The sequence below is a fragment of the Castor canadensis genome, chromosome 17 (assembly GCF_047511655.1).
Source record: "Castor canadensis chromosome 17, mCasCan1.hap1v2, whole genome shotgun sequence".
Taxonomy (NCBI): Eukaryota; Metazoa; Chordata; class Mammalia; order Rodentia; family Castoridae; genus Castor; species Castor canadensis.
Genome location: NC_133402.1, coordinates 54,994,465 through 55,016,430, shown reverse-complemented (window position 1 = coordinate 55,016,430; position 21,966 = coordinate 54,994,465). Strand labels below are relative to the sequence as shown.

At 44.6% G+C, this 21,966-nt stretch overlaps 1 protein-coding gene across 2 annotated transcripts in view; it reads right to left on the bottom strand.

Moving 5' to 3' along the window:
- The window catches only part of Bfsp2 (beaded filament structural protein 2), a 243,508-nt gene that overhangs the window by 9,655 nt on the left and 211,887 nt on the right, over positions 1–21,966 (bottom strand). For both annotated transcript variants that reach the window (XM_074059794.1, XM_074059795.1), the window contains exons 3-4: positions 18,362–18,518; positions 16,925–17,086 (exon numbers count right to left, since the gene is read on the bottom strand). In XM_074059794.1, the coding sequence (XP_073915895.1) occupies positions 16,925–17,086; positions 18,362–18,518 (319 nt within the window). The remainder of the gene's footprint in view (positions 1–16,924; positions 17,087–18,361; positions 18,519–21,966) is intronic.

Sequence of the window (21,966 nt, the reverse complement as noted above, 5' to 3'; positions counted from 1 at the left end):
TCATCGTTGTGTCAGCATCATAGCACTGCTTGTACAAGCGGTTGGGCGACATGTCACTGGGTGACATAATCTTAAGGGCCCACCATGACATATTTGGTCTGTCACTGACTGAAACACGGTTATGTGGTTTGTGACTGTACTCACAAATAAATCGCCCTCTCTTGCTGTGGTTGAGTACTGAATGTCCCTTAGAAATTATTTTCTATCAGTACATGGTGACCGACTGGATTCTTTGCAACAGCTGCGTAATACTGTCATCTTTGGAAGGGTCACAATTGCATTTTTTTCTTTTTATGAGGTACTGGGGTTTGACCTCAGGGTCTTGTGCTTGCTAGGCAGGCGCTCTACCACTTGAGCCATTCTGCCAGTCCTTGTTGCACTGGCCATTTTTGAGAAGAGTATTGCTTTATGGCCTGAGGTTGGGGTGCGGAAGGGGCTTGGAACTCAGGACTTCACACTTGCAAAGAACACACTTCACCACTTGAGCCACGCCTCCAGTCCACATGCAACAGTTTTTAGGTGCTTAAAAGCATACGAATATTGGCTTTATATATATATTTATATATGGAAGCTAACAGTACCCAGGTTGGGTCTGTAGTTCAGTGGTACAGCACTTGCTTCACGTGGGCGAGGACCTGGCTTCCATCCCCAGGACCACTGAAAAAAATTTTAAAAAGTAAGAGTAGCCAATGACAATTGAGTTTGTGAAAGCCACTAGGAGTTGAATGCTACTTCTATTGATATGGAGTAGGGGCTTATCCTGTGTCAAGAGCCATGTTAGAGCCATGTTAGGAGTTTTAAATCCACTTAACTTTTATTGCCCCATTGTGGAGTGGCTTATGAGAAGCCTAGGCCAAATGCAGCACAGCTGCTTTTCCTAAATTGTTCACATTCAGAGAAGGAGGAACGCAGGTTCCTCTTGTTACAATGTCACGCCCCTCCCCTAGAACTGCTGCTCCACCTTGTTTACCACTGGCTATAAAAGACTTGCCGAGCAGAACAAGGTTTTCTTTTTTTTTTTTTTTCATTTTTCTTTTATTATTCATATGTGCATACAAGGATTGGTTCATTTCTCCCCCCTGCCCCCACCCCCTCCCTTACCACCCACTCCACCCCCTCCCTCTCCCCCCCACCCCCTCAATACCCAGCAGAAACTATTTTGCCCTTATTTCTAATTTTGTTGTAGAGAGAGTATAAGCAATAATAGGAAGGAACAAGGGTTTTTGCTGGTTGAGATAAGGATAGCTATACAGGGCATTGACTCACATTGATTTCTTGTGCGTGGGTGTTACCTTCTAGGTTAATTCTTTTTGATCTAACCTTTTCTCTAGTTCCTGTTCCCCTTTTCCTATTGGCCTCAGTTGCTTTAAAGTATCTGCTTTAGTTTCTCTGCGTTAAGGGCAACAAATGCTAGCTAGTTTTTTAGGTGTCTTACCTATCCTCACCCCTCCCTTGTGTGCTCTCGCTTTTATCATGTGCTCATAGTCCAATCCCCTTGTTGTGTTTGCCCTTGATCTAATGTCCACATATGAGGGAGAACATATGATTTTTGGTCTTTTGGGCCAGGCTAACCTCACTCAGAATGATGGAGAACAAGGTTTTCTGATGGGGGATTTTGGTTGGCTGCCACTGGCTGCTGTGTCTCCACCACAGCAGCTTTCTGCACCGAGCGGCTGAAGAAAAGCTACGCTGAAGAAAAGCTAAAGAGAACATGGGACAGTGCAGGTCTAAGGACCGAGACGTTAAGAGTTATGCTAATGCAGTTTTTAGATGCAGCTGCTGTTGTTTGTCTGCAAGTCTGAGCACCGAGACTTTAAGAGAGAACATGGGACAGTGCAAATCTAGGAGCAAGACTCTAAGAGAGATTATGCTAAAGAAAAGTTAAGAGAAAGCATGGGACAGAGTGAGTCTAAGGAAAGAGATTTTAAAGAATAGAAAAGAAGACTTTAGAAGGAAGGTTTTAAAGAGAGAAAAAAAGCAGAGTAAAGAGAAGAGAAGTAAAAAAGCAATGAGGCTGTTGTGCATCTCCATCTGAGTGCCCAGCACACATGGCCCCAGCTTTATGCACGTCTGTCTGTCTATCCTGTGTCCTTTCTGCATCTCCCATCACCACCAGTTAGGTCAGGGAGAACAAGGGAGCGAGAGAAAGCAAGCTCCACCCTATGTTTAATATTGCTGACTCTGTCAACGCATTGATTGAAGATCTATGTTCTCAAACATTAATGTGTACCAGCATCCCCTGGGGATTGTGTGAAAATGCAGTCTCTCATGCAGGCAAGCCTGAGTGGGGTCCAGGAATCTGTGTTTCCCACTCACGGGTGATTCCTGGCTCATGGAAGCTAAGTTCTAGATTGCTACAGAAACTTGATAAAAATAGTCTCACTTGTCATACCCAGAAGATAGCTGAAAAATGAGCTGGGTGTGGTGGCTTGCACCTGTAATCCCAGCTACTTGAGAGGTGGATGGAAATTGGGAGGTTCACAGTTTGAGGCCAACGTAGGCAAAAAGTTAGCGAGATCCCACTTCAACAAACAAGGCATGGTGGTGCACGCCTGTAATCACAGCTACTCAAAAGGAGTAGCTGTGGTCCAGGCAGGCCTGAGCAAAAACTCGAGACCTATCTCAAAAGTAACCAAAGCAAAGAGTACTGGAGGCAAGGCTCACGAGGTAGAGTGCCTGCCTATCAAGTGTGAGGCCCTGAGTTCAAATGCCAGTTGTGCCAACAAGTGAATAAAATGATAACAAACGGTTGTTATTAAATTCTATCATCATTTCCTGCCACGCTACCATGTCTCAAGGCCTGTCCAACAGAGGTGTCGAAGACCTGCCAGTACTAACCAGCAGCTTTCTTCTGGTTTAAGATTGGAAGAGAAAAAGAAGTTCATTTGGTCACTGTTGTTTCCAGTGTCATTCATGAGCGTGTTCCTGCCCTTCTCAAATCACACCAGCACACGTGGGGTTTGCCAGGTGATCGCTTTAGCCCACTTAAAAGTATTACACGCTCCCTGGGCGTTGGTGGCTCACGCCTGTAACCCTAAACACTCAGGAGGCAGAGATCAGGAGGACTGAGGTATAAAGCTAGTACAGGTAAATAGTTCGAGAGCTCCTATCTCAAAAATTGTTTGCCTGGGCTGGCCTCGAACCATGATTTTCCCGATCTCAGCCTCTCAAGTAGCTAAGATTGCAAGGCACGAGCCACTGATGCCCAGTGTGGGAATGATATTTTCAAATTTCAAAAATTGGGGGAAAATGAACCATCTGAACCTGACCCACCTTGTTGATCACACACAGAACCTTGGTTGTGACCCCCAGCCCGAAGAAACGCTACCCTGCAGTGTGAGGGGAGAATGGGAGCTTAGGAGGAGACGGCGTGTGGAGAGAGCGAGGCTGCTGTGGGATTGCAGAGTAGCAGGATTAGGCTCATGGTGGAGAGGCATCCCTGCCTCTCTCTGCACAGATGCTGTGTGGTTTTGACCAAGCCATGGAGCTCTCTGGTCTAGCAAGTGGTGAGCAGCCGTGTCAGAGCATTGCTTTGCTGTAGAGCACAGCTACCTGCCTCTGCTCTTAGGTGCTTTTCTGATTTCATAAGAAATAACACCATTGTGTTTCCTGTCATGGAGGATGGGAAGCCATGCCCCCAGGGACACAAGAGCTGATGTAGAGTCATAGGGGAGGAGGGCACAGAACCTTGGTATGGGAAGATCCTGGCAGAAACCTGTCATAACCTTCAGCTCTCCGCACAAAGGCTCTCCCAGCATCATTTCCACAAGAAGTCTCTCCTCCTTCTCCTTCCCCTTCCTCCTCTCCTCCTCATTATTATTATTAGAGACAGGATGTTGCTTTGTAGCCCAGGCTGGCCTTGAACTCCTGCCCTCCAATTATCCTCCTGCCTCAGTCTTCCCAGGGCTGAGATTACAGCTATGCAGCACCATGCCTGGCTCACTTGCTCATTCTTAAAAAAGAAAACGAATTAAAGTTCCCTCATCAGCCTAGCAAACAAGAGTGTCAATTCCATAGTCACCATGTGCTGTTTGAATCCTAGCTCTGCCACTTTGTAAAAGTGTGATCTTAAGTAAGGGACTTACGCCTCAGTTTCCTGCTCTATACAATGGATCAAACCACGATACTCATAGAGTAAATGAGTACCCACCTGACAGGTGCTTAGAACAGAGTCTGGTGCTCGGTGAGAACTCAATCAATGCTGTTGGCACCACTTTCTTGGCACGTGTCACTTGGCCTAGAGAACAGTGGCCTTTCTCTATCCCTTCCTGCTTCCCACCCCACCCCAGCCAACCCGCATGCTGGATGGTAGGTACCTGGTGTGCAGTGACAAGTTCTTACCCCTCTTTGCTCCCTGGGGACCTACCATGACTTTTTATACCTTGGATATGCTCAACAACCTTTCTTGAAGGGGTTTAGTGTGCACCAGGCACATACTGGGGACTCTGAAAGAAGAGAGGGGTCTCTGGGAAATGGAATTCCATGAAAGCCCCTTTTCAATAAGAGAATCAGACAACCATCTGACTAGAATGGTTTTAAGCCACCCTCCAGTCACCTGGTATCATGTGTTATTTAGCTAAGTAGAGCTTCAGACAGGCAGCACACACCCCTTTGACTTCCCCCCTACCAGATGTAGGATTTATGTGGGAGAAGGTTGTATGCCATTCAGTCCCCATCAATAAGAATTAAAAAGAAGTGTGTGAGCCGGGCACCAGTTAGCTCACACCTGTAATCCTAGCTACTCAGGAGGCAGAGATCCAGGAGGATTGTTGTTCAAAGCCAGCCCTGGGCAAAATAGTCTGTGTGATCCTATCTCAAAAATACCCAATATACACACACAAAAAAAAGGTCTGTTGAGTGGCTCAGTGGCTCAGCTGGTAGAACACCTGCCTGGAAAACGTGAGGCCCTGAATTCAAATCCCAGTCTTGCTAAAAAAAAAAAAAGTGCATATCACTTGATGAAGCTTAGCACAGGCAGAATGGCTGGCCTGGTGAGGTGAGGCCAAGTTTCTCCTTGAGTTTACCCCGAATTCCCCTGGCTGTGGAAGCTGTTGTCTTTCAGGCACAGGACTAACTCCCAGCTACTATGGACATTGCCAAAAGAAACACAGACAAGCAAGTGGCTTTGTGGACCTGCTACCCCACTTGGTTCTAGGTAAACACACGCTTTGGTAAGGCTCAGCAAGGGTCTTGTTCCCTAGATCGTTCTACTTTATGAAATTATTGGAGAAGTGTAAACTAGGGTATTTTTAGTTTTGGTTTACTCGGATCATTCTGCTGCTAAGAGGGTACTTTGTCTGTTTTGTCTCCTAGGAGACGACAACACCTTCATTTCCCAAGGTCTTGGCTTGTTCTAGCTTTGAAAATCTACTTTGGAAGTAAGGTACCTACACTTTTAATGGAAAGACATAAGAAACATTTAAGATAAGCTTTGGAATCTGTAGAATGAGGTAGCCAGGGATGAATTTTCTTTTTCTTTTTTTTTTTGCTGGTCCTGAGGATTAGACTCAGGGCTCAGACTTGCTAGGCAAGTGCTCTACCACTTGATCCACACCTCAAGCCCTATTGCTTTTAGTTTTTCAAATAGGGTCTCACACTTTTGCCCTTGCTGGCACTGGACCGTGATCCTGCCACCCATTCCTCCCCAGTAGCTGGGATTACAGGTGTGTACCACCATGCCCAATCCAGGATGAACGCTCTTTGAAACAGGGACTTTGTGTCCATAACACCAAGGCAGGGCTTCATGCCCGGTTTGTGCTTGACACATGGATCTCTTGGTAGTAGGTGTGAGAAGGAGGTTGCATTGGGGAACTTCCCTTGTGTAGATAGTCATTCAGCTACTGGTTGTTGACCAGTTGAGGGTTTGAGAACACTTTAAGAAGCATCTGAGACTCAACAAAAAAACCCCTCCTAAAAACCCAACCAAATGACAACATCAAACAGATCAGGGTCCAAGAGTACACTCTATAATGTATGTATTTTCTCCAGTAAAGACCCAGGCAAAGGGCAGATGGTATCTACTTCAATGAGGAAATCTCTGTTTTCCCCTTTGATTCTCCCCCTTCCCATCCTTCACCACACCACCTGGGATGAATTACTACAGCACATACCAAATGCTGGCCTGGTGGGCTCCTAAAGTAGCCTCTCCTCACTGGCTAATGATAATTTGTAAAATAATTAAAAAGACAAGTGACAATCTGGGAAGAGACATGCCGTTTATATCCTAATACACAAAGAGCCACCACAAACCAGTAACAAAAAGTCCCAAATCTTATAAAAATGGACAAAAGATATGATCTATTGGTACATTCAAAAGCAAATTTGTATAAAATACAGCATATAAAGAGATGTTTCATCTTCTTTAAAATAAGAGAAATACAAAATAGAACTACACTGAAAAAACCATTTTTTTAAACCTAAAAGACGAGCAAAGAGCACACAGTATTGATAAGGATGTGGGAAAAAAAGGGCTTTCTCAAATATTTTTGAAAGGAATATAAATTGCCGCAACCTTTGTAGAGGTTTTCATTTAATTTGATTCAAAATTACCAAGGCATGTAGTTTTTGGGTCAGCAATCCCATATCTAGGAATTGTTCCAACAGATACATTTCTATATTTGGAAATGAGAAGATATAATGTTAGTGGCTACAATCTTATTTGTAATAGCAAAATTGGAACCACATAAGTGCTCATTAACAGTGTTGAGGTGAAATGAATTCTGGGGTGTTCACTCACTGGGTCAGAGGCTGATAGCTTTTTCTGCAAAGGACCAGAGAATAAATGTCTTAGGTTTCTCGAGCTATGGAGCTCCTGCTGCAACTACTCAACTCTGCTGACTTAGTGCCAGTGTTATGTCATAAGAGAAGATAAGATAAGATGATATGTAAATGAGTGTACATGGCTGTGTTCCAATAAAACTTTACTTGCAAAAAATAGGCAGGGGGCCAGTTTAGGCTTATGGACTATAGTTTGCTGCCTCTTGTGGTATAATTTCATGCAGCTATAAAGCAGTATGTTCTGAATACTAGTAGGGAGGGGGTAGAGGGGGAGTAAAGGAAAGGGAGGGTTGGGAGGGAGAGGATATATATATATTGACTGAATATATGCATAAAATATCTCTGAAAAGACACAAAAAATAACATTGATTTATTCCAAAGAAAAGAACTGGGACATGGGTTTGATGGCACTTTTCACTTTGTACATTTTGAATTTTGAACAATTCAAAATTCAAAATTTATTGCAGATATTAAAATAAAAGTAAACAGGAAAGAAAGAATGCGGGGCGTAGTGGTCCACCCCTATAATCCCAGCACTTAGGAAGCTGAGGCAGGAGGATTGAGAATTTCAGGCCATCCTGGATTACATAGCCAGACCCTGACTCAGAAAAAATAAAAGGAAGGATGGAGGGAAGGAAGAGAGAAAGAAAGATAGAAAAGTAACCGGGTCCTTTTGCAAAGCTCTCCCTGTGATGCAGAGGTGCAATGCTGCCTCATTGCTGACTGAGCACACTGGGGCACAACCATGGCTTACTTCCCTGCAGAGCCATCAGGACTATAGCCAGTCTATCAACCCACAGAAGTCCCTGCACTACTGATGTCCTCAGTCCTTTCTGGCCTCTCTATCCTCCTTGAAAGGTGCTGCCCCAGTTGGCTAATGTGACAATGTCACATCAGGCCATCTTACAGACTAGGGTCAGAGTATAGAAACCCATTTTAATCCATTTGCATATATCCTAGAAAATATAGACTCTTCTTGGTAAAAGCAAACCAGAAAAGGCATAGTGTTATGGTTAGAATGTGAAGTGTCTCTCCTTTTCCCCTCCCCATCAAAGGCTGGTCCTAGCTGGTGGCACTATGGACAGGTGACTGGATCATGAGGATGTTGACTTCATCAATGGGTTAATCCATCCAGGAGTTCATACTGAATGGGCCCTCAGGAGGCGGGGCCTGGCTGGAGGCAGTAGTCACTGGAGGTGTGGTTTTGAAGGGTAAATCTGGCCCTTTCCTGTTTGTCTCTCCACTTCCTGTCCACCATGAGGTAAGCCATTCTGGTCTACCACCTGTTCCCTGCCATGATCCTCTGCCCCACCACCCACAGGCCCTGAAGGAACAGCCAAGTGACCACACACTGACACCTCTGAAACCGTGAGCCCAAAATAAATCTTTCCTCCCTTGTGACTGCCACACATAGATAGAACCAATTTTAAGAAATATTTGTCTTTATAGACAAATTACTGCATGTCAATATGGGTGACATGGAGACATGACCAATGTTTCTAGCCTCACTGATAACTCTAGGCCTGTGCTGTCCAGTACGGTAGCCACTTTAATAAAAATTAAAATTGCAGTTCCTCAGTCACATTTGAAGAGCTGTAACCCACAAGTGGCCAGTAGCTACCATACTGGTTTACAACACACACTGTGGAATAGTTCCACTGCTGCAGAAATTTCTAGTAGAAACTTCTACACGATCACCAATGTCTATTCTAGCTTGATACTGTCACCAAGCAGAAACCTTATAATTCACTTCAATCTGTTCACCTATCTTCATTCTTAATAGTTTCCATACTCTGTCTTTCTGATTGTTTAAGACATGATGGTTGCCATTCAGATAAAAGTTTCTGTTCACAACTGCCTCAAACTGCCTTGATCTACTGTCAGAGAGTAGGATGGGAGTCATCTGTTTGTTGAGGAACTCCTGGCCTCAGGGACAGTTCCAAGGGACTGAGCTCTCCTTCAACCATCCCGCCACCATGTAACTGAATAAGCCTTTGGTTACTGCACACACTAAAGTGAGCCAAGGACACAGGATGGAGGACTTGGGAAATGACAATATGGAGTAAACTTTGGGTAGCAGGGAATGAAGGCACATCTCAGGGAGGAGGTGAAAAAGGCAAAACAGCTAGTCAGCTAGAAGCAGACTAAAAACCAGCTTTAGGGAGAGGAGGCAAAGGCTACTGTCAGTGCCCAGGCTGGGAGAGTGGACAAGAAGGAGAGGACTGTCCTCCCCTGGGCTGAAGGCAGAGCTGAGTTCCTGGCAGAGAAGGAGAGGGGAGGAAGTAGGGAGGGATATAATTTCAGATCTCTGATTCAGTGCTGGGGAGGACAGAATTCTCACATGGCCTCCACAGCTACTGTATTATTTCTGTATTATCCCACGATCAGTTTATGGTATTTGGCAAGGGCAGAGGAATTTTTTGAACATGTAATTTTGGGTCTAAGTCAGTTAATTTTGAGTTCATCAAAGGGGAGAGAATCGAGGTGGGCCTGACTTACTCAGACTAAATGCTTGCAAAGGTGATTTTTCTGCCAGCCTTGAGTGAGCAAATGCCCTATGGGTGAGTCTGATTTGAGGGTCTCAGTCGTACAGCCTCAAGGAACTGAATTCTGTCAAAAACTTGAATGGGCTTAGAAGACAAGAACGAAGTCCTGGCTGACCCCTTGATTTCAGCCTTGTGAGACCCCGAGCACAGCAAGTCATTCTTGGAACTCCTGACCCACAGAAACTGTGAGACCATAAACGTAGTTCATTTGTATTTGCAGTAATTTGTGACAAAGAAATAGAAAACTCACTCCCGCCTCCCCTCCACTACCTGGGGGGAGGGTCTCCAGTCTTATCAATAAGCAAACGGAACGGAACGGGGAAGATGCTGCTTGAGGTTCACACAACTCTTCTTTCAGAATCTTTGGAAAGCCTTATTTTGGCCAAACTCATGGCAGAGCCCACTTGCACCCAGAGTTCATTTCTTTGTACCCCTACAGGATGGAAACACCTCAACCTGTCTATCCTAGGAAATGGGTGAATGGTGGCAGGCCCTTCTGTGATCTCCCCGGGTGGCCTTATTAGGGTCGCAGATTGGGGAATGTATTCCATGTTGTGATATTGTGATATAATAAAAAATATATAGTATATTTGGTCTTTATCTCTGGCTCCTGGCCAGAATTCCTAAAATCCTTGCAATTTCCTAAGTTCTTAAAGCCATAGAAAAATCTTTTGTTATCTTTGTTTTTGGTGTCCAGCTCTTGAAATCGCTCCAGAGTGAGAAAAATGAAAGGACTGTTTTTTTGTCATTTATAACAAACCCCTTTCAAGCAGTTTATGTTAGGGAGATGGCTTTGCAAACCTTTAGGGGTGTGCGGGCTGGTTGCTAGGGGAGCTTATCTGTGGGATTAAAGGCTGGAAGTTTTAGCCTCACACCCCCTGTCCTGGGGGGGAGAGGGACTGAATTAATTAAAACTGACTTAGGCATCAGTAGTGATGAATCAATCCTGCCTAGGAAACAAGTCTGAAGAGACTCCAGAAGGATGAAGTTTGGAGATGTCCAGGTGAGCGAGCAGGTGGAGGTGTTGGGAGGGTGGGGCTCCTGAAGAGGGTGTAAGAGCTCTGTGTCTCCCCACTATGTACTTTGCCTTACTCATCTCTTGTATTTGGCTATTGGAGTTGGGTTTTTTTTTTATAATTAACCAGTAAAAATAAGTAAAGTGTTACTCTGAGTAGAAATTCTACAGGCATGCTAGCAAATTATGGAATCTGTGGAGGGGTGTGGGAGCCTTGACTTATATGCAATTGTCAGAAGTACGAGAGGGTCAGATTTAGTCGTGTCATCTAAAATGAGGGCAGACTTGAGGGACTGAGCCCTTAATCTGTGAGATCTAGGTGGACAGAGTCAGAATTGAGTGAACTGCAGGACACCCAGTTAGTATTTGGTAGGCCAGCTAGTACTTGGTAAATTGCTTAGTGTGGAAGAGACCTACACACTCTATGTACTAAATAAAAATTATAGGTGGGTGTGGTAGTGTACACCTGTAGTCCCAGTACTTGGGAGGTAAGGTAGGAGGACTGTGAGATCCAGGCCACCCTAGACTACACAGTGAGATCTTGATAAAAAGTATATATATATATAGAAAGAGAGAGAGAGAGAATATAAAGATGTCATAATGAAACCTAACAAGTATTGTTTGAAAAAGGGTGGGGGAAAGAGGGAGGCGGGGTTAAGGGAACCTAATAGAGGGGCTGAACTTGTTCAAAGTACACTGTATACATCTCTGGAATTATCACAGTGAAACTTCCTTGTACTATTAATGTATGCTACTAAAAAAGAATTACCAACCCCTAACTCTTCCTCCCCATTACTGGTGTCTCCCTCTACTGTTGCTCAGTGTCAGAAAAAGAAAGGAAAACTATTACATGAGGCCATTGTTTTAGACTAGGCTCCTGCACTAGGCCCCAGCACACCAAGCTAAAAATCAAAATGGAGTCACTCACGCTCAAGTTCCATCTCACCAAGTTCAAACTAAGCTGTTCATCTGACCCTCTAAGAAGTCAGGATTAGGGAGGTCATAGCTAAATTTGCCAAGCAGGCTCTAGTTTTGATTGACATGATAATGAAGTTCTTCAGATTTAATCTGTACACAAAATAAATGACCTTGAAGTATTTGATGCTTACCAGTCGTTATTTTTCTACTGTTCTGTCTCCCTGTCTTCCTCTTACAAGGAAAGTAACTTTGAAATGACCAACCTGCCTTTGGTTTTAGTTTCTGCCTTCTTCAATCCTTTTCCATCTATAAAACTAACCTCTTTTCATGGTAGCATTTTCTCTATTTCATGGAATGAGCTGTTGCCTGATTCTAGAATTGAAAAGAAAATACATATTGAAAACAGTTACTTTTCATTGCTGTGATGCAATACATAATATAAAAACTTGAAAAAGTTTCAGAGGGACCAGGGACCAGGTATCCCTTTCAAAGTCACACCTAGTGACCTACTTCCTCTAGTTAGACCCACCTCCTAATGTTCCTACCCACTCCCAAACTAGCACCACTACGCCGTCAGCACCTGACCTTATGGGGCACATTTCATTTCCAAGCCATAAGAGCATCAGTAAGCTAAATTGCTGTAATTGTGTCCTTTGACAAGAGGCAGTGTCAGAGAGGCTGGGTGTGGTGGGACGTGCCTATAATCCCAGCTACTCTGGAAGTGAGGCAGGAGGATCAGAGTCTGAGGCCATCCCTGGGCAAAAAGTAATAGACACTATCTGAAAAACAAACCAAAGTCAGAAGGACTTAGCAAGTTTGAGGCTCTGAGTTTAGTTCCCAGTACCACCCCCCCAAAAGTGTGTGAATATAGAAAAAAAAATTTTTTTTTCCTTTTTACATGGCTAACCAGGGGGTCTGAAGGCTCCTGCATGTCTGTAAACACCTTGGGTTAAGGAACCACACCAAATGGACAAGGACAAGCCAGATGGTGAAGTCTTAAGATTCTCTTATTAGCTTCACACACTGCAGGCCCACTTGACCCTCCAATCACTGAACAAGATGAACTTGCAGAAGCTCAAAAATCTGGACGAGGGAGGTTGCTGACACCATGGCTGGAAGGAATGCGTCATGCCCTGACCTAGCCAGCACCCCTTCATAAGCCTAGAATGATTAAAAGGAGAGCTGACAGAGGAGGCACAGCGGGTGGGATGCACCTGCCCGTCTCCCCCAGGCCTTCAGTGCTTAGAGCTCCCATTCCCTCCGCACATTCGGCATCTCTGCCTGAGCTGATGAAAGGTCACTCTGCTGGCAGATGGTGGGGAAGACTGATGGGAGGTGGTATTAATACCCGGGCTCCTTGCCTTCCCCTCCAGTCTTCTCTATCATTTCCCAGAATTCCTCTGGGTTTACCCTCCAATCTCAGCTGCTTCACTGGTTCCCTTCTCTGCTTCTCTCTTGCAGGTATTTCATTGGTCCTCCCTCCCTGACTCACTCACTAACTTCTAAACAAACCACTTCCACTCCAACATTTGTCTCCAGATCTGCTTCTTGGGGAACAGTAAACTAAGACACAAATTAATCATGTTAATTAATTTTCAGCCTCCTTAGACTGAAAGGTAATTAAATGCATGTTTGCATTCTCTTTACAAAAGCTTTTGAAAGCACTGTGTGTGCTAAGCCTTTTCACATTTATGCTTTGGGGCCAAGAAACAGAAGAGAGGTGGTCAGGACAGGCAAATGTCAGTTCCCGAGGGCGCAGCCAGAACTGACAAAGCTATTTATTGGAGGAATTCTGGCTGTCAGTTCCGATCTCTGTTGATGATCACAGGAATTCACTCATTCTGCAAATATTTTCTGAGCTGGGCCTCTCTGTAAGAAGCCCAGGCAGTACTGGCCAAATGAAACCAAGTACTGTTTGAGATGTAGCTTTTGGATTACTCTATTAAAAATACACTAATGAATCTGTTTAGAATTAGTGTTTGAGTTATTGTTGGCTGTTGCTGTTTTCCAAAGGGGTGAAGGGTGAGTAATAATAACTACCTTTTTTTTTTCTTTTTCACACCGTGCAGGATTTATTATAATGAGCTAGTCTTTTCTCAAAGAAACACTACAGTGTGATGTAGTCCCTAGCAAGATCACAAACTTCTGGACCACTGGGACTTAGCTTTGTGAATAGAGCTAGGGATGAAATGATGCAGGTCCAGTTGGGCATAGTGGTACATGCCTGGAATCAGAATTTGGAAGACTGAGGCAGGAGGACTACAACTTTGAGGACTTGTCTCAAAAAAAAAAATGCAGCTCAATGCAGTAAAGAGGTCCCTAGACCAGGAGCCAGAGGAATTGAACTTGGTGCTACCAACCAGTTGTATGACCTTGAGAAGCCAACTATACTTTCTGGGGCTCAGATTCCTCACCTCTAAAATGAGGGAATGGGATTAGACAGTTCCAGACTGTTAACTGTAAACATTCATGAGTCTCTTAAGAAAGAGACAAAATCATGTCTGGGCAAGGTGACTCATGTCTGTAATCCCAGCTGCTTGTGAGGTGGAGATAGGAGGACAAGATTCAAGGCCAGCCCAGGAAAAAAATGTTAGTGAGATCCCAGTCCACCCCCCCAAAAGAACCCCTAAAAACAAAAACAATGAGACCCTATCTCAAAAACAAGCCTGGCTAGGTGGTGCTGCATGCCTGTCATCCCAGCTATGTGGGAGGAAGACATAGGAGGATTGAGGTTCAAGACTGGACTTGGGCAAACAAGCATGAGACTCTATCTGAAAAACAAAAGCAGAAAAGGACTGGGGGCATAGCTCAAGTGATAGAGTACCTGCCTAGCAAGGGCACGGACCTGAGTTCCAATCCTGGTAAGGACAAAAAGAAAAAAACAAAGAGGCAAAATGAGATCTTGGTTTGGCTTTGCTGTACCTCTGTGTTGCTCCAGCTCCCCACAGCTCAGGTGGAAGTTGAGTGAGTGGGCACCGTTTGCTGTAAAACGTGTGTATTGTAACCTGGCCCACAAAGAAAAGAAGATATTGAGAAGAGGGTAGGGTGGAGAAATGGGGGTGTAGAAGATGTCTTATGTCCCAGTGAACATTTGAGGGGTCCAGAATTATCCCTAATGGGATGGTCCTTGTTGGTCCTTAGGGGGCCAGGAGATTCAGGAAGGGACATGACAGAAGAAAGTATGAGAAGGTTCTCCCATTTTCTTTTGGTTCTCAAGGCTGGCCAGGTATTAGAGTCATTCAGAGAGCTGTAAAAAAAATCCCATAGTCTGTCTTTTCCTTCTGATTTGCTTGGTCTGGAATAGAGCCTGGCCACCTGGCATTTCTGACGATGCTCTGAGACAGTTCTGCTGGGCAGCCAGCACTGAGGACCCCTGAAAACTAGCAAGAGCTGGAAGAGGACCTCAGCCTTTCCTTAGGGGTCCACCTTCTTTTTCCTACTTCTTTACTTTCTTCCCTTCCGGCTCTTTGGCACCTCTGCCACAAAATTCCAAAGCTACTATGCAGAATCTAGGCTTAAAATGAGAATAATAATAATAATGATGGAACATGAGAGTAAAATGGGTGGACGAAGAGGGTGCTGGGGGGTGAAGAGAATCAAAGAACACACACACACACACACATGTGTTTCATAATGAATCCTACCAAATACTGTTTGGAAAAGTGGGGAGGAGGAAGTAGGGAGGTTAAGAGAATATGGTAGAGGGGGTGAACTTGTTCACAGCACACTGTATGCATCTATGGAATTATCAAATGAACCCCCTTGTACTATTAATGAGTCTAATTAAAAAATTCCAAAGCCACAAAATGTGTAGGAAACAGAGAAGGGATACATTCTATCTTCTGGTTAATTCCTTTGTTATTTATGAGGTTTACTCAATTTTTTTTCTATGAATATAGCTGAAATTACTTAAGAGAAACTTAAGCAATAGCAAAACAAGAAAGAAAAAAATCTCAAAGTATAAGAGTAAGAGGTAAATCCATTACTTAAAGACAAGACTGCCAGCACTATTAACACATTAATCTTTCCTTTGAAAATTTTCTAGATGCCTAGTTTCCTTGTGTCAACACCTTGTACTGTACACACCAGGGATTGACAAAGCTGTAGCCCAAAAGCCAGATGTAGCTCACTTCCTGTTTCTATGAATAAAGTTTTATTAGAACACAGCTATGCTCATTGCTCCCTATTGTTTCTGGCTGCTTTCCTCATACAGTGGCTGAGCTGAGAGTTGCAACAGTGATCAGCTGGCTGCTGCAAACTAAAACCATTTAGTTCTTTATAAGAAAAGTTTGTTGGCCCCTAGCATATTCCACTCTATAATCAATCTTTTCCCTCCCACCATTTTACCTCTTAGCACAGCATTTTCCCATGGTATTATAAGTGCTTCAAAAACATTATTCCATTGAGCCGGGCACCAGTGGCTAACACCTGTAGTCCTAGCTATTTGGGAGGCTCAGGCTGGGAGGATCATGGTGCAAAGTCAGCCTAGACAAAAAGTTTGTGAGTTATCCCAACCAAGAGCTGGGCGTGGCGATATGCACCTGTCATCCCAGCTATATGGAAGGCTGAGAAGGGACCATCACAGTTCTAGGCCAGCCAGGGCAAAAACATTTGTGAACACCATCTCAACGGAGAAGAGCTGGGCTTAGTGGCAATGGCCAGCGATGGCAGGAAGCCTAAAATAGGAGGATGGTGGTCCAGGCTGGCCTTGGCAAAAAGTGAGACCCTGTCTCAAAAACAACCAGAGCAAAAAGGGATGGAGGTGTAGCTCGAGCAGCTGAGCACCTGCCTAGCAAGCATGAAGCCCTGAGTTCAAACTCCAGTATCACACACACACACAAAAATCATTCCAGTAACTGCTTTATATTTTAATACACATAGCACAGTTACTTGTGGCTTAAGTTTTCTCCTATTATTAAACATTTATATATTTTTACCTCCAGTTTTTTCACTCTATACTGATTCAGTGAGTATATTTGGACATAAACTATATGTATTTTCTTTCCTTCTTTTTTAAATTGCAGTGTTATGGATCAAACCCAAGGCCTTGCACGGGCTAGGCAAGTGCTTTACCACTGAGCTACATCCTAGCCTTTGTGTTTTCTATTATTTCTTTAGGATATTGTTCAGATTATTCAGCAAGTAGGTGGGGCCACTTAAACATTCTTGATACATATTACCAAATCCCTATTCAAAGGTGGTTTACTTGCTGGGCATTGGTGGCTCACACCTGTATTACTAGCTACTTGGGAGGCTGAGATCAGGAGGATCACTGTTTGAGGCCAGTGTGGGCAAATAGTTTTTGAGACCCCATCGCCAAAATAACCAGAGTAAAATGGACTGCAGGTGTGGCTCAACCATTACAGTGCCTGCTTTGCAAGCCTTGAGTTCAAACTCCATTTCACCAAAGGTGGTTTACCAGCTCGTGCATTTCTATCACATAGGAGAGGATCTACCTTTCCACGTGCTTGTCAGGATGCAACATTTTAAACATTTTCTGCTCTTTGATAGGTAACAGCAGCTATTATTTTAATTTGTGTCTTGTCTAGGTCTGAGAGATTGAACTTGTTACTACATGGTTGTCTTCTCTCTGTGTGCCGACTGCTTTCATCTTTGCTTGGCTTCTTCTGCCTAGGGCAGACTGGAAGATACTAGTCCTGCCTCTTACCTTAACTTGGAGCACTGTTCCTGCCTCTGCCCGGTTCTTTTCCACATCTCTCTCCCACTGAATTCTGATTGTCTCAAGGATGTCATCCAGACCAGCGCCCGTGGGGACATTCATTTGCTCCAGTTCAGACCCTGACAGTTGTTTGTACAGCACCTTCACATCCTAAAAACAACCATATACACCTTAGGTGGGCTTCAGGGGAAAAAGAAAGATGTGGAATTCTTAGCCAACAGAAGATCAGCTCTGTGGGCAACACTTGTGCTTTTCATTCTGCTACAGCCATGCATGGACTTGCCAGAGACTGACAAGTCTTCCTGGTATAGCTACCATATTCTTTTTCCAAGGATGCATTTCTTAGCTTGGTCTTTACAAGCCAAGTTCCAAAGCAAGCACCAAAATAAAAAGATAACAACAACAACAAAAAAGTAAGCAACCTCAGCAAAATGAATTTAGGCCTGCAGGCAGGCTGGGATAAAGGTAACTTTGGAGTCTTTAAAGGGTTACTATTGGAGTATAGTCTTCAATGAGTGAGGAAGGGGCAGGAAGAAGTGGGCTTACACTCACTGGCTAGGAGGAGCTTCCGGATGTGAGCATTGCTAAGTGGGTTTTGGGTCTTTCAACCAGAAGCACCTCGAGGGATTGCGGATCAGACAGCGATGTTAGTATCAGAGCAGTCCTGCAAGGAACTGGACTATGTCGTTGCTGGAGGTGCCCTCCAGTCCTGTCACTCAAAAGTCTAACGTAGTTTTACGAATGAGTGTTGTGGGAGTCACAGGTAGGTCTATCATCAAAATTTTGTGTATCCTATGCAGTATTGAAAAAGTACCTGAAATAGGACACTTTGAGAGAAATATGCTCTTCGGAATTCAAGACAGGTTTCAGATGGGCACCAGCGGCTCATGCCTGTAATCCTAGCTACTCGGGAGGCTGAGATTGAGAGTCATGGTTCAAGGCCAGCCCAGGCAAAAGTTTGTGAGACTCCATATTAACCAATAGCTGGGTGTGGTGGGATGTGCCTGTCATTCCAGCTATGGTAGGAAGTATAGAAGGACCACAGTCTATGTTAGTCTGTCTCCAAAACAGCCAGAGCAAAAAGAGCTGGGGGCATGACTCAAGTGGTAGAATGCCTGCATAGCGAGCATGAAGCCCTGAGTTCAAACCCTAGTGAAGAAGAAGAAAGTTCCATCACTCACTTCTGCTTAGACCTGTTGACCTATTGCTTCTGTCATTTTTAAATCAGCCTGATCTGGTCCCTGAAGCCATTTGGGGTTGAGACTTCTGGAGTAACCTGGCCTATGACAAGGATTTGAAGGGCTTTTTACTGGCATTTTCTCTTCAGACCTGGGCACACAATGAAGAGAAGCAAAAAGAGTTTCCAATGCCAGACAGGCGAGCACCGTGCTGGTGTGGCCAGCCCAGCAACCCAGCCCCACCTACCTCTTCATAGCTCCTTGACAGAAAGCCAAGTTCTTCTTTCAGACTTTCTATTTGACTCTCCAGATCTGTTTTTGTCAAGTTCGCCTCATCAATGACTTTGTACAGAGAGCTAATTTCCTCTTCCGCTGCCTTTCGAAATGGTTGCTCATTTTCATACCTGCAGATAAAGAAACTTGATCAGCACAGCTGGGGAGCTCGAAAGAGAAAGAATCAGATTATAGAGAAACCCAAAAGGCTGATTACATGATGGATGATGAATGTTAAAAGTCATTGTTCCCATAGCTTTGAGGGCACTGCTAGGGCAATTGTACCAGGCTGATTTATTATCATGATAGTGATGGCAGGCAACTTCTGGCACCTTCTGGCTTCGTGTGGTGACTGCCTCATGGGGCATTAGGAGCATGGGTTGCTAGCAAAGGCATCTCCTGAAGTTCAGATCTTCATTGCTCTTCTGAAGGCCCTTTAACAGCCATTACTGAGAGTTTGCTAAGTACCAGGCTGGAATTCCAATGTGAGGAATATGCTAATTCCAGACAGTGTCTGAAAACCCAAATGGGCTTCAGGGACCACGTGGGGACTGTAGATGACAACCAGGACCAGTTCTGGGCAATAGGGAGAGGTGTGGATCTAATTACAGCAGGGCTCATAATTCACCTACAGGGGGCGCTAGTGCTCAGCTCCGCCCTAGTACTGCTGTGTGGGCAGGAACTTGGTGCAGGACCCAGTTCTCTTCAAAAGAAACCGGAAACACTGTTGGTGGGAATGTAGACTAGTGCAACCACTCTGGAAAAAAATTTGGAGGCTACTTAAAAAGCTAGACATTGATCTACCATTTGATCCAGCAATACCACTCTTGGGGATATACCCAAAAGACTGTGACACAGGTTACTCCAGAGGCACTTGCACACCCATGTTTATTGCGGCACTATTCACAATAGCCAAGTTATGGAAACAGCCAAGATGCCCCACTACTGACGAATGGATTAAGAAAATGCGGTATCTATACACAATGGAATTTTATGCAGCCATGAAGAAGAATGAAATGTTATCATTCGCTGGTAAATGGATGGAATTGGAGAACATCATTCTGAGTGAGGTTAGCCTGGCCCAAAAGACCAAAAATCGTATGTTCTCCCTCATATGTGGACATTAGATCAAGGGCAAACACAACAAGGGGATTGGACTTTGATCACATGATAAAAGCAAGAGCACACAAGGGAGGGGTGAGGATAGGTAAGACACCTAAAAAATTAGCTAGCATTTGTTGCCCTTAACGCAGAGAAACTAAAGCAGATACCTTAAAAGCAACTGAGGCCAATAGGAAAAGGGGACCAGGAACTAGAGAAAAGGTGAGATCAAAAAGAATTAACCTAGAAGGTAACACCCACACACAGGAAATCAATGTGAGTCAATGCCCTGTATAGCAGCTATCCTTATCTCAACCAGCAAAAACCCTTGTTCCTTCCTATTATTGCTTATACTCTCTCTACAACAAAATTAGAAATAAGGGCAAAATAGTTTCTGCTGGGTATTGAGGGGGTGGGGGGGAGAGGGAGGGGGTGGGGGCAGGGGGGAGAAATGACCCAAGCCTTGTATGCACACATGAATAAAAAAAAAAAAAAAAAAGAAACCGGCAGATGGACTTCCATGTGAAATAGTTTTAAGAGGGTTACAGCTCAGTGGTAGAGTGGTTTCCTCGCATGTGTGAGGCCCTTCGTTGCATCCCCAGCAACACAACACACACGCGCACACACACACACACACACACACACACACATGCAGAGTTCACACAATTTCTGGTTTGCAACAGGGTCTTCTAAATATGACCTGACATGCTTGTCAATTTTTCCCGTGTCCCTCATGTCCTTCCATGACTATACCATTCAGCCAAATTCTATACCTTCCCTCCCTCCATCCACAGAAGGGAGCAATCCCATGTTTCTTATTCCAGGAAGTACCTCAGGATCTTAGAATCATAAGGCGCTTTATCAATATTATTATCTTTAATTGCCAGTGGTGTGAATTGAACCTTGTGCACGCCAGGCGAGCGCTGTATCACTGAGCTACACCCCCAACCCCTACTGAAGGACTTTGGGCTCAACATTCCCTCGATGGTCATCCTAATGGGTGGTCATGTTGGAATTCTTGTTTGCTTATTTCCAGTGCTGGTGAACTTGTCACCTCTCAACACCACCACTCCATTTTGGGGAAGCCCTAAATTATTGCAAATTTCTTCCCACAAGAGCGTAGGTCTCCATTCCTGTGAAAGTCTGAGTGTGATCCTTGGGAACACCCAAAGTCAGTCTTCTCTGGCAGTGCTACAAATACCTGGTGTATCACCTCACCCCTAAGACCTCTTTTCCTCAGGTTAAACGTTCTCGGTGACTTCCTCTGTTCCTCATAAATTGTCTTCATAGCCCTTGTCACCAAGAGCAGGGACTTGGACTTCCCATATTTGTGATCCCAGCACCCTGCTCCTGGTGCTAGATGTTTATGGAGTGATTAGAAATTCTTCCTCTGGAGCTGGGTGTGGTGGTGTGCACCTGTAATCCCAGCTAGATGGGAGGCAGAGAGAGGAGAACTGAAGTCTAAGGTCTACCCTGTGGAAAAAGCATGAGACCCTACCTGAAAAACAACTAAAACAAAAAGGGCTGGGGATGTGGTCCAAGTGGTAAAGCGTGTCCCTAGTGAGTGCAAGGCCCTGAGTTCAAACCCCAGTATCAACCCTTTCCCCCCTAAAAAGAAATACTTTCACCGGGCTTCATCTGTCTTAAAATATGAACTGAACTCCAAACTCCAGATGTTCCCTGATGAGCTGAGAGTCCTGTTAGGTTGCCTGTTCCTCTGCTTAACCCATGAAATTCTTTTCGCTGTCGCCCCTAAGATTGGTTTTGTGGGTTGAGTTGGTTTGCATTTTGCTCATGTGATATTTTGCTGGCTGCATCGGCAGCTCACGAATAAGCCTGTCAGCCGGGACCCCCGAGCATTTTCACGTGAGCTCCTGGAAGCCCAAGTTCCCGCCCTCTCTGGAAGCACATGGTACTTGAACCCCAAAGTGGAAGTTCATATTTATCGTCTTTCAGTTTCACTGGCCCCATGTGTTAGGGTCTTTTTTTTCTGGTTGGTGTACTGGGAATTGAACTCAAAACCTTTCCCGTGGTAGGTAAGTGCTCTACCGCTTAAGCCATGCCCCCGGTCCTTTTGCTTTTTGCTTGTTTTTTTCAGATGGGGAGGTCTCACTAACTTTGCCTTTTCTTGGTTGGCCTTGAACCTGGCTCCTCCTATCTCTGCCTCCTGATTAGCTGGGATTATAGATGGATACCACCAAGCCTGGCATGTTGGGGTCATTTTTAATCTCAGTTCTGTCATTCTACTGTTCACTGCTCCTCTGGGCATTGTATCACCTGCCACTTAGCCACACCTGCTTTCATGTACTGTGCAGTTAGACATAGTCAAAAAGGGCTGGGGTGTAGCTCAGTGGTACAGCACATCCTTAGGATGCCCAAGGCCCTGAGTTCAATTCTCAGCCCCATATGCACACGCACACACGCACATGCACACATGCAAAAGAGACAAAGGGATCAAAGACGGAGCCCTGAGGTATG